The following is an 18,759-nucleotide window of genomic DNA, read 5'->3' as shown; positions in this document are numbered from 1 at the left end:
TGCGGCAGGACAGCGGGGAGGCTGAAGGGAACGCGTCCTGGGCAGCCATCATAAACCGTTAGCCTGATGGCTTCAAATTCCAGGGTGGGAGGCCCGAAATCCTGTCAGCTTTGAGTAACCTGAGTCCTAATCTGAAGGGAGCTTGCGTCTCGTCAGCTTCAGGGATTACAAGTTCCTTCACCCACAGAAACCCCAAATCCCCTAGTGCTGCGACCCTCAAATACCTAGATTAACCCCAGATCCCCTCAGCCTGAGGCACCCCCAAAATACCACCCGCAAAGAGACCAAATTTCCTAAACCTCGGAGACCCTGAATACCTCCGCCTGGGAGCTCTTAAACCTCTTCCTCCTCAAGACCCTAACTGTACTGCCTTTCTGAGCCCTAAAATCCCTTAGTAAGAAACCCCTGATTTCCTCAGCCTCACAGATACCAAGTTTTCTCACCGTGCGCATTCTACATCAGCCAAAAGATCCCCAGTCCCCTCTGACTGAGGACCCCAGTTACTTCAGCCCGTGGGACCCAGATCTCCTCAAGCCGAGCGACTTCTCCCTTAGACGTAGAACCTACGTTATGCCCAGATTTTTCTGAGTCCCCAGGAGGAGATCCTCAAAACCCTTCTTGGAGAAACATTCCCTCTGCTTCACTGGAACAGAGCCCTGATTTCAGCCTGACCCCAGTCCAGCAGTTAGGGGTTTCCGGGTCTCCTCGAGAATCCCTCCGTCACCCAGTCACATCCCTCCCAGTGCCTTCCCTCAGAGGGGTTGAATTGTAGGGGAACCAAAGAAACCAAATCTAGTTCGTATTAGGCTGATCTGTCATATCTAGTCAGGATCCGTCCATCCCACCAATACCCTCACCCTGACTTTCCCCTCGCCTTACTGCCCTGGATACTCCACCCAAGGCAGGCAGCTCAGGCTCTGGACACTGGTCTGGGCTATCTCAGCACCTTCTTCTTCCACAGGCACCTTGGCCTTGAGCACTCCAATGGCCATGAGGCCGAACAGGTCTCCAGAGGAGAGCACTGAGGGAGATGCCGGGAGAACAGAGCGGAAGCCCACGGTGAGCGGTGGAGTCGGCAAAGCTGGGCTCAAAGTCAGCTCTATAGGAAGGACATGGCGCTGGTCCCTGAAGCACCACAGACTGCTTGCCTTGAAAGCTGAGTGAACGTCCCTGTGACTGTACACAGGATGGGAATACCTGGTCCTGTCTGAGATGGTGGGGTGGAGTGGGACAAAACAGGACACTAGCTTCTCAACTGCTCTGTGTCCAGGGAGAGCTAGGAAAATGCTCAGTTTGTTCAGTTAAGGAGGACACAGTCGGGAAGGAAAGTCTTCATCCCTGTCTCACACAGACCATCCAGGAGCTTCAGGCTTCTCCCTGCACAAAAGGTGGAGGAGAAGGCTCAGCGCTAAGGTCTGACTTAGATTGGTAAATCACTGATGAAATCTATTATTTTCCTTAGGCCAAAGATGCTTTCAAAGACATCTCCGTATTCTTCTCCAAGGAAGAATGGGAAGAGATGGGAGAATGGGAAAAAATCCGATATAGGAATGTGAAAAGAAACTACGAAGCGCTGATTGCTATAGGTAACAGGAAGTGCTGGGCGCCTGTGAGCCTGGGAAACATGAAACAGGTCTTCACCCTCAGGGTTCACTTGGCCCGCTCTTAGGTGGCTTCACTTGCTCACAGTTCCCTTTTGTGTGGAGACAAACCTGGAGGAAATGTTTACAGTTCTGTACCAGAGGGAGGGTGACCTGCAGTGCAGAGCTCACCTCTTGCCTTGTTCTATATTCTCCCAGCACATCCCACAGATTCCCTGACTCTGTGACACTTTCCATTGCTTCTATGCTTTGTTTCCCCTTCTTAGAACAAATGTTTTGCTTCTTTCCAGGTTTCAGAGCCACTCGACCAGATTTCATGCATCCCCGCGGGCAGGCCATCAAGCCCCAGGGAGATGACACTGAGGATTCTGATGAAGAATGGACACCAAGGCAGCAAGGTGAGAGGCTAGGAGGGTGTGGACGTGTCTTCCTGAAACCAGCCTGGGCTTAGGTCTCAACTACATCTCAGCCAGTAGCAAGGAAAACATAATTTTCAGCATTCCCAAGTGGCTGTGGCTGAATATTGACATTAGCCTGAATGAAGATGAATGTATAGGTTTTCCAGTGTAATTTTCAGAAGTTTTATGGTTAATATTTATCATTATTTTTAAAAAGAATTATTTTTGCTAAACATTCTTAGTGAAAGGCAGTTAAAGATCCTTTAGAAATAAATTCACCAAACAGATTGGTTATTGGTTATTGGATTAAATCCCGTCAAAGAGGAAATGATTAACATATTATTTCAAGATACATTATGTATATATGTATATAAAATAAAACTAATGATCTTCTTAACCTAAGGTAAAACTAATTCTTTATTTTGATTCTGGGAAAGGGTTTGAGAGAACTATTTATTCCCATGATCTTTCCCACATTTCACTGACCAGAGATGGCATCAGGTAAATAAAATGAAGTACACCTATTATAAAATAGAAGTAAGCAGCTCACTTCCTCTTCTGCTGCTCAGTTTAGAAGAGTTAATCTGCCTAGACTGGAGAAACAATTTAGATAGTTCTATGATTCTCCATCTATGGATTTCTGTTCTCCCAGATATTAAAAAATTACTTATTTAGTTTTGGCTGCACTGGGTCTTTGTTGCTGTGGACAGGCTTTCTCTGGTTGCGGTGAGTGTCTTCTCGTTGCAGAGCACGTGCAGGCTCTGGAGTTTTTGGCACACAGGCTTAGCTGCACCGCAGAAAGTGGCATCTCCCTGGACCAGCCATCGAACCTGTGTCCTCTGCACTGGCAGGCAGATTCTCATCCACTGTGCACCAGGGACGTCCCTCTGTTCCCTTAGGTTATTAAAACTAGTGAAAGGGACATGAAAACCAAACATTTGGTTGTCTGCAAAGGTTTTGACATGAGGAGAGATTCTTAGGGAATACATATGCCTCGGTTCACCATACGCCTGCTCGTCTTTATTTACCTTTTTAACAGTTTCTGAGTGTATGGCACACCGCTGCTAACTATGTACACGTTAGTGTTAGTGGCCGCAGTGCTAATCTCTCAGTCATATCTGACTCTGTGTCCCCATAAATTGGAGCCCACCAGGCTCCTCTGTCCATGGGATTCTCTAGGCAAGAATATTGGGGTGGGTTGCCATGTCCTGCTCCAGGTGATCTTCCCAACGCAGGGATTGAGCCTGCATCTGTTGCATCTCCTGCATTGCAGGTCGATTTTTTACCCCTGAGCCACTGGGATTATATATACACTTTGCTGTACAGCAAATCTGTAGAAGTGTTACATCTTGTGTGACTGAAGCCCTAATCCACTGAGGAACAATTCTCCAATCCTTCCTCCTCATAGCCCTTGGCAACCACGATTATATTTTCTGTTTCCATGGTTTTAATTTAGATACCTCAGAGAAGTGGAATCAGGCCATATTTGTCTTTTTTGATTGGTTCATTTCACTTAGTATAATATCATCAAGGCCCATCCATGTAGCATATGACAGAAATCATTTTTAAGGCTTCAAAACATTCCGTTGTGTGCATGTGGATATAAGAGCTATAACATATATCTTATATATAATCTTTATCTTTTATCCACCAATGAACATTTAGAATGCTCACACATCTTGCCCATTGGGAATAATGCGGCAATGACTATACATGTGCCCACTATTTACTCATTATCTTGCTTTCAATTTTTTACGGAAACCCACTCTTGACTTGGATTGCTAGATCATACAGCACTTCTAATTTTCTGTGGAAACTCCATAGTCTTTTCTAGAAAGCTTGCAACATTTTACATTGCCAACAATAGTGTATAAGGGTTCCAATTTCTCCATATCCTTACCAAACTTGTTATTGTCTTCTTATACATATTGCCCATCCCAGAAGGTTTCAATTTGTATTTCCATACCGATTAGTATTATTGAGAATCTTTTCATATATTTGTTGGCCATTGTGTATTTTCTCTGGAGAATTGTCTATTCAATTCCTTCTCTCACTGTTAGTCAGCGCAGACTGCCATAACAAAACAGACTGCATTCCTTAAACCACAGAAATTTGTTTTCTTACAATGCTGGAACATGGAAACTTGATATCAAGGTGCCATCATGGTCCATCAGGTTTTCTTCCTGGCTTATAGGTAGCCTTCAAACTGGTGTATGCTTAATAACCCCTTATCAGGTGCAGATTTTACAAATATTTTCTACCATCATGTCGGTGGCCTTTTCAACTCTGTTCAGTGTCCTTTGCTGCACAGAGGTTTTAAGATTAATCTCATTTCTCTATTTTTACTTTGTTACTAATACTTGTGCACTTGGCACCATATCTAAGAAATCATTGCTGAATCAGTGTCGTGAAGCTTCACCCTTGTTGTCTTCTAAGGGTCTTATCAAGTCTTGCATAAATGTCTTTAATCCATTCTGAGTTGATTTTTCTTCAAGATGTAAGATGTTCATTATTTTGCATATGGTTATTTTGTTTCCCCAGCACCATTCATTACAGGGATTAAACTTTCCCCATTATCTTGACACGCTAGATGAAGATCATTAGACCATGTATCCAAGAGTTGATTTCTGGCTGTCTATTCTGTTCCATTGATTGACATATCTGTCTTTATGCCAGCCAGCTTCCTCAGTGGCTCAGCAGGTGAAGAATCTGCCTTCAGTGCAGGAGACACAGGAGATGTGGGTTCAATCCATGGGTTAAGAAGATCCCCTGGAGAAGGAAATGGCAACCCTGTCCAGTATTCTTGCCTGAGAAATCCCCTGGACAAAGGAGCCTGGTGGGCTACAGTCCAAAGGTCACAGAAAGTCAAGAAGACTGAGCGACTAAGCACACACGTTTTGCCAAATCCACACTCTTTTGGCTCCTGTCCCTTTGTAGTGTGTTCTGAAATCAGAGTCCTCCAGCTTTGCTGTTCTTTCTAAGATTGCTTTGCCAGTTTGGGGTGCTCTGAGATTCCGTGTTAACTGTTGGATGGATTTTCTATATCTGAAAAAACTTCCATTGGGATTTTAATAGGAATTGCATTGAATCTTTAAATTGCTTTGGGTAGGATGAACAGCTTAATAATATTAAGCCTCTAAATCCATAAACATGAGACACCTATCGATTATTTATGTCAGATTCCTTTCAGCAATATTTTGTAGTTTTCAACATATGAGTCTTTCATCTCCTTAAGTTTATTCCTAATTACTTCATTCTTCTCAATGCTATTATAAATAAGATTCTTTGACCAGTGGCTAGGACTCCACACCCCCAATGCAGAGAACTTGCGTTCAGTCCCTAGTCAGGGAACTAGATCCCACATGCCGCAACAAAAGTCCTGGAAAAAACAAAGAAATAAAAATAAATATTTTTTTTATAATTTAGCTCTTGAATATAGCTTTAAAAAAATAAAAAATAAATAGTATTGTTTTCTTATTTTCCTTTGTGAAATGGTCATTCTTCATGCATGGAAAGATATTTGAGTGTTGATTTTGTACCGTGCAACTTTCTCTGCAGGAATTTTGTGTGTGTGGATTTAAAGATTTTTCTGCACATAAAACCATGCCCCTGTGAGCAGACAGACTTTTACGTCTTTCTTTCCAAATGGAAGCCTTTTGTTTCCATTTCTAACCTACAGCGCTGCCTAGGAGTTCTAATATTATGGTGAACACAAATTTGATAACGGGCATCCTTGGCTTTTCTTCTTGATCTTTATCACTGATGACTATGATGTTAGAGGTAGACTTTCAATATATGACCTTTATTATATTGCAGTCACTTCCTCCTATTCCTACATTGTTGAGAACTTTTGTCATGAAAGACTATTAAATTTATTAGATATTTTATGAAAATCAGATGAGGCACGGATGAAGTTTCATATATTTTTTTTAATTTTAAGAAAACTATGTAATACTCCCAGTGGAACCATGGGAGTTGATGATACAGAAATCATTTTCCATTCCTCCTTTGGTAATCATTGTCTTTGTCACTCTCTGGCTTAGAATTATGTGTCCTTAATTAGAATACCCAGAGTTTGGAAACATTTCCCAACCAAAGCACTGATTCTCATCGTTTTTTAGGTAAACCTTCTTCGATGCCCTTCAGAGTGGAGCACAGTAAACACCAGAAAGTGAGTATTTCCCAAATCCTGTTGCCAAAATAACCTCCTCATGGATCCAGTCACAGGTGAGAATAGCAGAAAACACAGAGATCCTGGAGACCGCTGCCTCCCTGTCCTGAGTCTTTAGCACAATGTCTGATATCATCACCATCTTTGCAGTTAGTAAGAACAACAACAGTAGTAGGTTATTCTGTTGTTACATTATTTCATAATATTTTAGACTTCAAGTATTTTATGTGAATAAACTTGCTTAAACCTTAAATCAATCCTACAGTACCTATAAGTAGGTATAGAGCTATCACCATTATAGATACAAAAAAAAAAAAGGTAAGAAACATTTGATTATATACCTGAGACCACAGTATCACTGCTAGTGTAATGTAAACCAATGCACGTTCTCTAAACACCTTACAAACTGATTAAAACTTCCATAGTTCTATGAAGCTTATTCATACATCTTTATATCATTCATCTGAGAGATGTTTTCAACCTCAGTTTTTTGTGCTTTGCTAGGGAGGGATATGCTAAGACATCTGACTAAGGGAAGCTTAAGGACATGCTGGGCAGTTTGTAGAGTGGACAGTCCAAGATGAAGAAGCTTAAAGATATGATGGGCAGTTTGTAGAGTGGACAGTCCAAGATGAAGAAGGAGACAGGATCCCTACCTCAGAGCCTCCCACTCCAATATGAGGAAGCAACTTGCAACCCTGATAAGCCTCAGGTTTATGACTGAAAAGCAACAAATAAGAAAATAACAGAAGGACTTCACATAGATTACCTGCTTTTGAGTAGAAACTCGTCATCTGGGCATCATTTCAAATGCTCATTCTTGTAGGAGGGAGTAACAACTCCTTCCTGAGCTCTAATTAGCAACTCTCCTGTTTGTAATCATGTGTTTAGCCTGCCCCTGTGTTGTGAGGTTTGAGATCCTAGCCCACACCCATTAGTTCTCAGAAGTCCAGGCCCACCTCAAAGCCCTTAAGTGCCCCCTGAATGGTTCGTGAGTGAGTGACTCCACATTTAAGAATTCATCTAGGAGTAGAAAGGTCAAAGGATGCTGAAGATAGTATCTGTGAGTTGCACTTGAAATATAGTGGCAGTTTAGGGAATAAATTGATACGTAAGGGATGTACGTTCACGTTCTTACTGTATTAAATATTTCACACAACAATTTGTTGAAGGTTATTAAATTTCATGTCCACTATAATATTAAGAATTAGCCTGTATACCAATTCATGGATCAGGAAACTGAGCAGAACCAGCTGGTCATACAGCCTTGTTCGAGGAGAATTGACGAGACCGGCTACTTTAATTCCAAACATTGTCGCTAGGACATGGCAACCTGCAGCTTTCATCTCATTTTCTTTCTTGTCTAAATATGTTTCTGCCGATCGTCTTTTCTCTTCTTAATCTCACTGCTTTGTCACCTTGTTTTCCACATGTGTTTTGTCCCCTCTGTAATTTTCCATACGTCCTCGTCCGTCAAAGGGCCACTATTAAGAGAAACCCTCAGGATCTCTCTACCAGCCCTTACCCTCTTCTTTCCCTGACCTCCAGCTTTTCTCCCTGCCTTGCTCTCACTTTTATGCAGAAAGTTGAAGGGGAAGAACCTTAAGATATGAATTCTAGTTTTGATTCACTATCCACGTAGGTCCTTATTTTACACTCCAGTGTTCAGACCCCTTCCCCCCATATCAGGTATTTCCAAGAATTGTCAAAGTATTAACTAAAGTCATGCATGTGAAAACACTTCATAAAGTCCTAAAGAACTAAAGAAATGCATGTTGTCTTTTACTCACATGGAAGAGAATGTCCAGGGCACCATTAAGTAATGAATCTAGATTGAAGGAATTGCCGGGAGCAGCAGAATCGCTGAAGACAAGTGGCTCCAAGCAGGCTCAGAATCCAGTGCCCCATCACAGAAAAGCAAGGACCCCTGGACAGCACCCCAGACAAAAAGTCGGTAAGAGAAATTTGGGGAGTTCCTCTAATTAGTTCCTCTAATTCCTGTAGAAAAACTAATAAGCATGGCCTAAGTGTGTGGCAGGGACTTTGGGTAGGCGGGGTTTAAGCTGGACTGATCTGAGACATGAAGTTAGCACTGGGGCCTTGGGAAAATCTTATACAATTTCTGAGATCCTGAATGCTATCTGTAAAGTGAGGATAAGGATCCATGACTCATACAGTGCTTGAAAACCTTACATTAAATGCAAAAGTCTGACACCTACAAGTAGTTCAATAAATGCAACTGTGATAAGAGGAACCGTTCTTTGTTAGTGTTCATGCCCAGACCTCTGCTCAATGCCTTACTTGTCATGTGCGCTTAACACATATTTTCTGAGTAGATGTGTCGATGAACTATTACCTAAGTCGGAAGGTTGGGAAGTTAAACCTACTAATAGGAAGTGCAGGAAGCTATCACTGAACTGGGCATCTGTGGTCAGGGGAGCCTCAGTCTCTTGAAACTGTATTTAAAGGGAGAAGAAAGAAAATATAGAGAAGGGACTCCCTGGTGGTTAAGAGGTTAAGACTCCACGCTTCCACTGCAGGAGGTGTTAGTTCCATTCCTGGTCAGGGAACTAAGATCCCACAAGCAATGCAGTCTGGCCGAGAAATAAATAATGGAACATGAAAACATAAAATTACGAAAGTAAAAGTTTGAAAAATACATATAAGAAAATTTTAACAAAGTGTAGAGATGGACAGGTAGGAGATCTCACACTTTCTGATAAAATGGGACTAACTCCCCAGACCCCACCACCAGCCTTGCTTAGCTTCTGTTCTCCATCTTAGAACTCAGAAGAAAGGAGACTGGAGTGAAGAGGTACAGTCTACGGGAAAGAAAGGGCCACGTGTACCAAGAGGTCAGCGAGCCCCAGGATGACGACTACCTCTGTGAGTGACCCCGCTGGCCCACTCACGGAGATGTGGCAAGGAGGCCTTGGTCCACTAACCTCACCTCACCATTTAGTCCCCCGGCCATCCCCTTCCTCTATGACTTGGGGTGCAGGATCGAGGCCAAATGCCATGAATGCCCTAGTTCTTTATGAAGGTCTTTATGACCAGAAACATCACTGTACCTCCTCTCATCCCTGTTCTCACCTCCAGATTGTGAGGAGTGTCAGAACTTCTTCATCGACAGCTGTGCTGCCCATGGGCCCCCAACCTTTGTAAAGGACTGTGCAGTGGAAAAGGGGCATGCCAATCGCTCAGTCCTCACGCTGCCCCCTGGGTTAAGCATCAGACTGTCGGGCATCCCTGACGCTGGGCTTGGAGTGTGGAACGAGGCGTCCGATCTGCCGCTGGGCCTGCACTTTGGCCCCTATGAGGGCCAGATCACAGACGATGAAGAGGCCGCCAACAGTGGATACGCCTGGCTGGTGAGAAGCACCCGGTTCCCTGTCCTCTGGCCTCTAATCACTTGTACGTGGTGGTGGGTATTTCATGTCTACATATGAGGATGCAGATGGTGATAACATGGACGTCAATGACACAGTCAGCCCTGTGTACTGTGTGCCGTGGGCGTGACCACAGGACTTCCATCTAAAGGTCAGAGGAGAGGTGGGAACACAGTGTACAGACACTCATGTCATCTATCTAAAGGTCAGAGGAGAGGTGGGAACACAGTGTACAGACACTTAGACCTCTCTCTAAGGTCAGAGGAGAGGTGGGAGCACAGTGTAGAGATACTCAGAAGTGACTCCTCCCTTGTGGAGTCCTTGCCTTCAATGAACCAAGGGACTCAGACTTCGAATGATGAGTAAGGAGCTTACCGTGTGGTCCGACTGGCAGTTGAATCCATGCAGGCTGAAAAGCACCAATGACTACACAGGGAAATAGCTCTTCTATTGCTTCCTACCAAAAAAAAAAAAAAAAAAAAAAAGAGGAAAGCTTGTAACTCTTTCTCTGACCCTCAGATCACCAAAGGGAGGAACTGCTACGAGTTTGTGGATGGAAAGGACACGTCTTGGGCCAACTGGATGAGGTGAGTGCACTGAGTCTGCAGTGTGTAGACATTGAGACTCCGTCCATCACACGCCCCTTTCCTTCTCAACCCGGCTCCCTCAAAAGCTTTCACTTCTTCCTTCCTCTTTTCCCTCAATACCATACTCTTTCATTTCAAAAGACACTAAAAAGAAGGAAATAAAAATATGGCATGTGCCGTCAAGATACAAGTCTATATGCTGAACAAAACTGGTGGACTTGAAAACAACTTGAAGCATCTAGATTCACCAGGAACACTTTAACTCACTTAGTGGACTCTTCTCACGCCCTTTATGGTGCAGTTTAGACAGTGAACTTCGGTACTGAAGCAGATCACACAACCCATGTCCTTTTGGAGAATATACTGCAGACAGACATTAGCCAATTGATTTTAGGAGCAGTAATCTTATATTTTCTATCTTTGAGTAAGTGCACACGCCAGGATGACCTAACACAGGAGACCTTGACTCTCTGTGGGCAAAAACCTCCTCAGGATTGGTTCCAGTGAGAGGTGGGCCCCGAGGCCTGGGAAGGAATGGGGGGCAGCTTGGCCCTGAGCAGGGCTATTATCTGAGGGCCTCTCCTTTCATCAGGGCAGGCAGATAGTGAACAAACTATTACTGTTCCGTGTCTCAAGCTATATCAGAATTCTCTCCAAGTTTACGTGGGAGGGGGTGGGCAAGCGAATAGGACCCTGGATACACGTGGGGAGATGGCAGAAAGACTCGGGAGAGAAGGCAGGCTGGGGTGAGTGCTGAGGGCTGCATGTTAGCCAAGAAGCACCAAGTCCTGTGGATGAAAGAGAACTTAATTCAGAGTTTAGAGGAGCTGGAGGTCACCAGCCTCACGGACAGTCCAGGTGGAGATGAGTCTGGAACTGGGCTCCGGAAAATGGTTACTTAGGTAAGGAGAGAAAAGCATGGGAATTCACATGGCCTGGTCGAAGGTGTGAACAGAAGGTCCACATGAGGGGCGGCCTCAGAGGCGGAAGGCAAGGAGCTGGGCATGGGCGGAGAGTGGAGGGCACTAGTCACCTGAGGTTTCTTTCCCTTTCCCGGCCTCGACCCCAGGTATGTGAACTGTGCCCGGGACGACGAGGAGCAGAACCTGGTGGCCTTCCAGTATCACGGGCAGATCTTCTACCGCACCTGCCGGGTGGTCAGGCCGGGCTGTGAGCTGCTGGTCTGGTACGGGGACGAGTACGGTCAGGACCTTGGGATCAAGCGGAACAGCAGGGGGAAGAGTGAGCTCGCGGCCGGGAGAGGTGAGTGTCTCCCCTCTTCCAGCACCCCACCCCATCCTGGGAGCCTCCGTGGTCCGATTTCGAAGCAGAGGACAGTCCAGTCCAAAGTCAGTTGAGTTGCAATTAAAATGCCTCAGAATTTGATTCTTTTCATATGACTGTTAGGAGAAATTTTATATTGAAAATGTTAGTTCTAATTTTTAATATTTCATGCAAAAAAATGTGCAACATCACCTTCTGCTAAAAGGCTGAGAAGCAAAAAGCAACATTTTGAGCACCTACCACCTCTCTGCCCTTTATTTGTTTCTTCTTCATTTCCTCTCATTTCTAAGCGACACGTGTACAGTGATGCGCATTCAGTTCCTGTTCCAGTCTTTTGTCATGTGAGTTCACGCTCTGTGCCAGACGGGGCTCCACGCACCGAAACAGACAGAACCACTGCCCTGGGGCAGCAGGGGCTTCACACCAGACAGGGGCTGGTGCTGAGGAAAACCAGCGCAGGGAACGTGCCTCGGGTCAGCGTGAGCAGAGGGTGGGGTGCGGTGCAGGACGGTGCGGCAGGATCTCTGCATTGATAAGACCTGCGGGGAAGGATTCCAGGGAGGGGAGCAGCCAGTGCCCCAGCCCTAGGGCGGGGAAGAGAGGCCAGGCCAGGGGTCGCGGGAGGAAGCACAGAGGGAGAGGAAGGAGGCTCGACGGGACACGGAAGCCTCAGGGCCTGTGTCCACGTCCAGGCCCCAGGGGTCCTCCTGGGTGACACAGAACAACCGCGAGGCTTTCAGCTGCAAGCAGCATGTTCTCTGTGCTAAGACGATGCTTTGGTTCACTTTTGGGAAGAGACAGCAGCGGGGAGTCCCCTCAGAGATCAGTTCATTGCCAGACATGAGGGGAAAGTGGGCTGTCTGAAGATGCTTGGGAGTGAGGGCGTGAAGGGTCTGACTGGACATGTATTTTTAAACATGGATTCCTAGTGCATGTTAAGTGGATTAAGCCTGAATGAAATAAATGAGGTATGAGTACTGGTGAGGCTGGAGAAAGGATATGCCTTTATTTTATGATTTATGGGAAACTGAGAGAGGAGCAATTTGTGAACCAGTTTGGGCAGAGGAGCCAGACCTGTAGTCAGTGGGACTTGGGCCGCTCGGTCTCATCCAGGCTCAAACCCACTTCCTGCAGAGATCGGCACAAAGGCTGCTCTTTGAACAAGGAACCACAAAGTCAGAATTAGCCACACCTGCTCTAACCACCCCCCGTGCTTCCTCCCATATGCAGAGAGCTCCAGGCCAGGCTCCCCTAACTTAATAGACCCTTTCCCCTCACAGGGAGCCACTCAGGAGATTCCACCTAAGTCATCAAGTCTTATCCCTCAGTAGGGTAAATACCTGGGGCCACTGTGACGTGACTTTTCAGACACCTACACGCAGGGAAAGTCCCTGCAGATCCATCTCTATCAGGAGAGACGCTGCCTCTGATGCAGCTGGAAGGTCACTATCTGGGTGATATGTAGAAAAGGCCCTTGACACCCGCTTCCTGGATTTCTGTAGATGTAGAGAATAACAGTGGAATGGAAGAGTGGACTGTAAAGGCACTTGATGGGCGACAGATCGTGCACTGTCAACACTTAGATGATGAGTGGGCAAGGCCTGACCACGGCAAACCAGCTACCTGACAAAAGCTTCCTCTTTCAGCAGAACCGAAGCCCAAGATCCACCCATGTGCCTCCTGCTCTCTGGCCTTCTCCAGCCAGAAATTCCTCAGCCAACACATCCAACGCAGTCACCCCTCTCAGACCCTCCTGAGACCATCTGAAAGAGACCGCCTCCAACCAGAGGATCCCTGCCCAGGCAGTCAAAATCGGAGATATTCCAATCCACACAGCCCGAGCGACAAACCTGAGGGCCACGAGGCCAAGGACAGGCCCCAACAATTGCTGAAAAGCGTAAGGCTGAAGAGGATTTCAAGGGCCTCTTCCAACTCACCCGGAGGACAAATGGGGGATTCTGGGGTGCATGAGAGAATGACAGACGAGCCCAGCACAAGCCAGAAACTGAATCCAGAGGACACAGGCACATTGCTCACGAGGGCAGAGGTCTCAGGGATTATGAGGGTCACATGCGGAGAGTGTGGGCAAGGCTCCAAGGACAGGTCAAGTCTCACCACACACGAGAGGACACACACAGGGGAGAAGCCCTATGTTTGCGGGGAGTGTGGGCGAAGCTTCCATCGGAAGTCCCATCTCATCAGACACCAGAGGACACACACGGGGGAGAAGCCCTATGCTTGTGGGGAGTGTGAGCGAAGCTTCAGTGATAAGTCAAATCTCATCTCACACAAGAGGACACACACAGGGGAGAAGCCCTATGTTTGCGGGGAGTGTGGGCGAAGCTTCCATCGGAAGTCCCATCTCATCAGACACCAGAGGACACACACGGGGGAGAAGCCCTATGTTTGCGGGGAGTGTGGGCGAAGCTTCCGTCAGAAGTCCGTCCTCATCAGACACCAGAGGACACACACAGGCGAGAAGCCCTATGTTTGCGGGGCTTGTGGGCGAAGCTTCAATCAGAAGGCCCATCTCATCACACACCAGAGGACACACACGGGGGAGAAGCCCTTTGTTTGCAGGGAGTGTGGGCGATGCTTCAGTCATAAGTCAGTCCTCATCACACACCAGAGGATACACACAGGGGAGAAGCCCTATGCTTGTGGGGAGTGTGGGCGAAGCTTCAGTGATAAGTCAGTCCTCATCACACACCAGAGGATACACACAGGGGAGAAGCCCTATGTTTGTGAGGAGTGTGGGCGAAGCTTCAGACGGAAGTCCCTCCTCATAACCCACCAGAGGACACACATGGGGGAGAAGCCCTATGTTTGCAGGGAGTGTGGGCGAAGCTTCAGTCATAAGGCCAATCTCATCTCACATAAGAGGACACACACAGGGGAAAAGCCCTATGATTGCGTGGAGTGTGGGCGAAGCTTCTGTCAGAAATCAACCCTCATCAAACACCAGAGGAAACACACAGGGGAGAAGCCCTATGTTTGCAGGGAGCGTGGGCGAAGCTTCAGTTAGAAGACCCATGTCATCTCACACAAGAGAACATACACAGGGGAGAAGCCCTATGTTTGCGGTGAGTGTGGGCAAAGCTTCATTCAGAAGTCAGATTTCATCAGACAGCAGAGGACACACACAGGGGAGAAGCCCTATGTTTGCAGGGAGTTGGGCAAAGCGTCAGTCACAAGTCCGTCCTCATCAGACACCAGAGGACACACACGGGGGAGAAGCCCTGTTTGCAGGGAGTGTGAGTGAGTCATGAGCAGCAAACCACACCTTAGCCACAGGAGGATTTCTACAGCCACCCCATGCCTCAGCTCTAAGGGGGCCTCAGAGGAGGCCTGTGACCCCTTACTGTCCCACGAGTATGAGGAGAGAATTCCCAGGTGGTCCAGGGGTCAAAACTCCAATGCAGAGACCTACGTTCAATATTTGCTTGGGGAGCTAGCTCCCACATGCTGCAACTAAGACACAGCCGAGCCAAATAAATAAATATATAATAAATATTTTAAAGAAAGCATGTGATAAGCACAAAATTATTTGTTAAATAGACTTTCCACTTTCATGACAGGAGAGGAGGGATATAAACCGCAGAGGGTTCCTTGGGTGTTCTGGAGATGTTCATGCCAATTGCCTTCGTGGTTTTTTAGGTCTCCTCTTCTAATAAATTTTGTCTCCAAACAAATCTGAATCCCAGACTATGTACTCATTCCCCCCTTAACACTGACAGCATTGGGGTCCAGTTAGCTGAACCCCTGGGAAGGCATAATTCTGGAGCCAACTCAGTTAGGTCACTGGACACTCAATCCTGGGTCCAGGGAGAGGAATGCAGAGTGGAATCAGAATCACCAGGGAAGGGAATTCCCGACCTCCTGGGAAGTGTGGCCTCTCCTCCTTATAGACCCCGGCTCTCCTTTGGCCTCTCCTGGTGACCCTCTGCTTCCCTCTGACTTCTGTAGCCGCAAAGGTGAAGGCCACATGCGCGCGTGTGTGTGTGTGTGTGTGTGCTCGCGAGCCTGACTCAGCATGGGCCGTCTGGTCTCTGCCGCTCCCTCGGGGTCATCACAGCATCTGGACTCCAGATTCGACCACAGGGGTCCAGGTCTCAGCCCTGCCCCCAGCAGCTGCTAAGCTGGGGCAAGATGCTCAACCTCTCTGTGTCTCTATTCTCATCTGTGATACGGCGTGGGAGCACCAGCATTTTGGTCTGATGTCTCAGCACAGGCGGAATCTGGCAGAAGCTGGCTGAGAACGCAAGCCCCATCTTTACTGTTCTTTGTGTTTTTCTCCTTAATATTTTTTATTTTTTAATAGAAGGATAATTGCTTTACAGATTTTGTTTCTTGCATGTCCTCCAGCCCCCACACCGTCCAGGTCTTCAGAGCTAGACGAAGAATGGGCTGTTCAGGCACTATGATGCCCTGATGAGGGGGTGTGAGGTCAGGTGTGCTAAGGGAAGGTCACCTCCCATCCCACCACTGCCGTTCCTGCTGAACTGGGCAACCCCAGGGCCCCTCCACAGACAGGCAGGGCCCACAGTCGTCCCCCTGCCGAGCACAGAGCCTGGAGCCGCGTTTGCAGGAAATCCCCATCCGGCCCCCATCCCACCCCCACACGGAGGGTCCTTGAATCCCACACCGCGGCTTCTCTATGCATGGGCCTCGTACATGTGCCTGAGCGCTCTGGTCATCGCTGTCGCGACCTTGAAATTCTTAACCATGGAATAGTTCATCCTTACACTTCCCTTTCATGAGTGAAGTCTGATGGACCCTGGGTTGCGCTGTGAGCAGTGCAGACGCTCACGCAGCACGCGTCCCGGGGTGACCAGGCTGCACGAGGGGACAAGGTGGACACAAAGCCCCCCACCCTGGGTGAGTGAGGGTGGGGACTGCACCAGGAAGCCATGCTTGCTCAGACCTGGAATCTAGCTCCAACACAGAGTGGGTGCAATGGCATTCTTAAGGTCAACCACACCCTCCCCTCTGTGAATGACCTCTGCCCTGGCCTGATCCTTCCAGAAGGGGTTCAGGAGGCTGAAGTCCGCCCAGCCACCAGAAGACACCAAGGGGAGAGTGGGCCACGGGGCGGGGGGCGGAGGGTGCGAGCTCCAGGACTCGGGGCAATGGCCCTCAGTTCCCTCCGTGTCCCAGGCTTGTGAAGCGTCTCTACATGAACCATGTCAGTGATAACCACCCACTATTATTTCCCGGTTTCTATGCTTTCTTAAAGGAACGTGTTTGTCTGTGGCTTGGTTTCCCTACAGGAAGGGAAGCCACGTAAACTCCCCATGTTCTGTGGCTTCAGGCCGGGGCCACGGGAGGGAGAGTTAGGGGTGGTGTAGGCAGAGGGGCTTCAACTGAAAATGGTGGGGACCCAGAAACCTGCAGGGGCTTCTTACCTGCACCTCCCACCAGAGCTGGGCCTGGAATCCCCGGGAAGGCTGAGCAGGTCAAAGCTTCTACCTCCCCTCCCATCTGTTCCCCTCCCCTCAAGAAGCTGACTCTTGGGGCCAGTCCACAACACGCCCAATCCCCCCATCACCCACAGCGCCACACAGGCCCTCCCTCACAGAAGTGGGATGACCTGGATGGTGGCAGGGATGCTGTGTGACCCCAGAGCTGGGGGTCTCAGCTGACCTTGAGCAAGTGGGTTGGTGCATTACACAGCCTCCCAGCCCAGGGAGCTGCCAGCAGCCACAAGCCGTGATCTGAAGAGGAGCTGGGAGATGGGGAGTGGGGATGCGAGCTCTGTGAGGTCCCGTCCTGTCCCCAGGACAGTGGCCAGGCCCCACCTGACACCGTGACTGCCCTGCGCGGGCACACAGGGCGCCAGCAGTCATGGTGCGGACAGCCAACTGCCTCCGCAGCACGCTCCACCCTGACCACAGCGGCCCCGTGGCTGTACCAGCCCCGCCTGCGCACGGCTCTGCTTGGCTGTCAGGGCTTGGGGAACCTGGGTGAGTCGGTGAGGGCAGAGCTCCAGAGGCCAAGCCTGTCTTCAGCCACCAGCCCTGCCCTGCTTACGGGACTCATGAGTCCAGCCAGTATCTGAAGCCAAGATGCCTTTGGGAGAATGACACCACAGACGCTGACCTCAGAGCTCAGACTCCTGAAAGCTTACTAAACAGGTTATTTTTAGTCTTTTTTTTCAGGGGGATGTTGGCAGGAACCGTGGAGGGAAATGACTCCCTTGGTGGTGTTGTGGTTAAGAATCCATCTGCCAATGCAGGAGACACGGGTTCAATCCCTGACCTGGGAAGACCCCACGTGGGTGGAACAAAAAAGTCCGTTCACAACTACTGCAGCCCAACAGCCTAGAGTCTCTGCTTCCCAACCAGAGCAGCCACCACAGGGAGAAATTCAGCACAGAAACGAGAGAGCAGTCCCCATGCCCTACAACAAGAGAAAAGCCCGCACAGCAGCGAAGACCCAGCGCAGCCAAATATAAATAACTAATCTTTTTTTAAGTAGGAGATCGCAGCATTCTCTGCTGATCCAGAGGCTAGGACTCTGAGCTCCCAACACAGGGGGCCACGTTCAATCCCTGGTCAGGGCACTAGATCCCATATGCTGCAACTGAAGGCCCTGCATGCCACAGCTAAGACCCAGCGCAGCCAATTAAATGAATACTTAAAAGTAGGAGGCTCTTCATCTGTCACCAGAGAAAACTGCAACATTTTAGGAAAAGAAAAAAAAAAAGATTTTATTTTGCAAGTGCTCATGGTTCATTGCAAAAATTTGCTCATAATATGCAGCTGTTTGAAAAAAAGAAATTTAGAAAATACAGAAACTAAAACCCACCCATAAATGTGTGGGGAACATCAATTACTGCAGCATCTGGCCACCACACACGGGAACACATGTCCGTGTTTTTCTTCTGCAAAGAAGCTTTCAGCCTCCACCCTCCTTCGCACCAGCCTCTGCTCTGCTCACCGAGAAGACTGCTCTTTGGCCTCGTGACCGGGGGGTTTTCTGTTGAACTCAGGGAGGTGGTGGAGTAGGGCTGTGCGGTTGGGGGCACCGTCTGGCCTGCAGTGAGGAGAGAAGCAAGAGTGCTCCCGCTCTGGGTCCAGCAACTCCAGGAGCCTCGGGGAGCCGCCCGGGAAGAAACCTCTCAAGCACCTTCCTTGCAGTCTCCAGAGTTACGCACATCCCACGTCTCGGGGTTCAGTTGTGGGTTAACAAGTCCTCGCTTGTTGGACAGAAAAGTGTTTCCACAGAGAATGTGCCCAGATCTTGGCCTAGTTTGGTTCTCTCATTGGACATGGAAAGTGTTTCCACAGAGAATCTGCCTGGATCTCGGCCTCGGTTGGTACAGATGTA

At 48.1% G+C, this 18,759-nt stretch overlaps 1 protein-coding gene across 1 annotated transcript; it reads left to right on the top strand.

The window, feature by feature from the left end:
• The first annotated feature begins 984 nt into the window (after positions 1-984).
• LOC136157749 (histone-lysine N-methyltransferase PRDM9-like) lies at positions 985-18,437 on the top strand. The gene is made up of 16 exons (XM_065919526.1): positions 985-1,059; positions 1,463-1,586; positions 1,892-1,999; positions 6,121-6,170; positions 7,968-8,124; positions 8,955-9,056; positions 9,270-9,541; positions 10,079-10,146; positions 11,216-11,409; positions 13,077-14,062; positions 14,569-14,684; positions 15,397-15,404; positions 16,228-16,308; positions 16,456-16,535; positions 17,210-17,401; positions 18,354-18,437. Exons 1-16 carry the CDS (start codon positions 985-987, stop codon positions 18,435-18,437), a joined length of 2,697 nt encoding a protein of 898 aa, XP_065775598.1.
• Positions 18,438-18,759: the final 322 nt, after the last annotated feature.

The sequence above is a fragment of the Muntiacus reevesi genome, chromosome 2 (genome assembly GCF_963930625.1).
Source record: "Muntiacus reevesi chromosome 2, mMunRee1.1, whole genome shotgun sequence".
Taxonomy (NCBI): domain Eukaryota; kingdom Metazoa; phylum Chordata; class Mammalia; order Artiodactyla; family Cervidae; genus Muntiacus; species Muntiacus reevesi.
The sequence above is the reverse complement of the archived record's forward strand: the minus strand, read 5'-3'. Positions and strand labels throughout refer to the sequence as shown.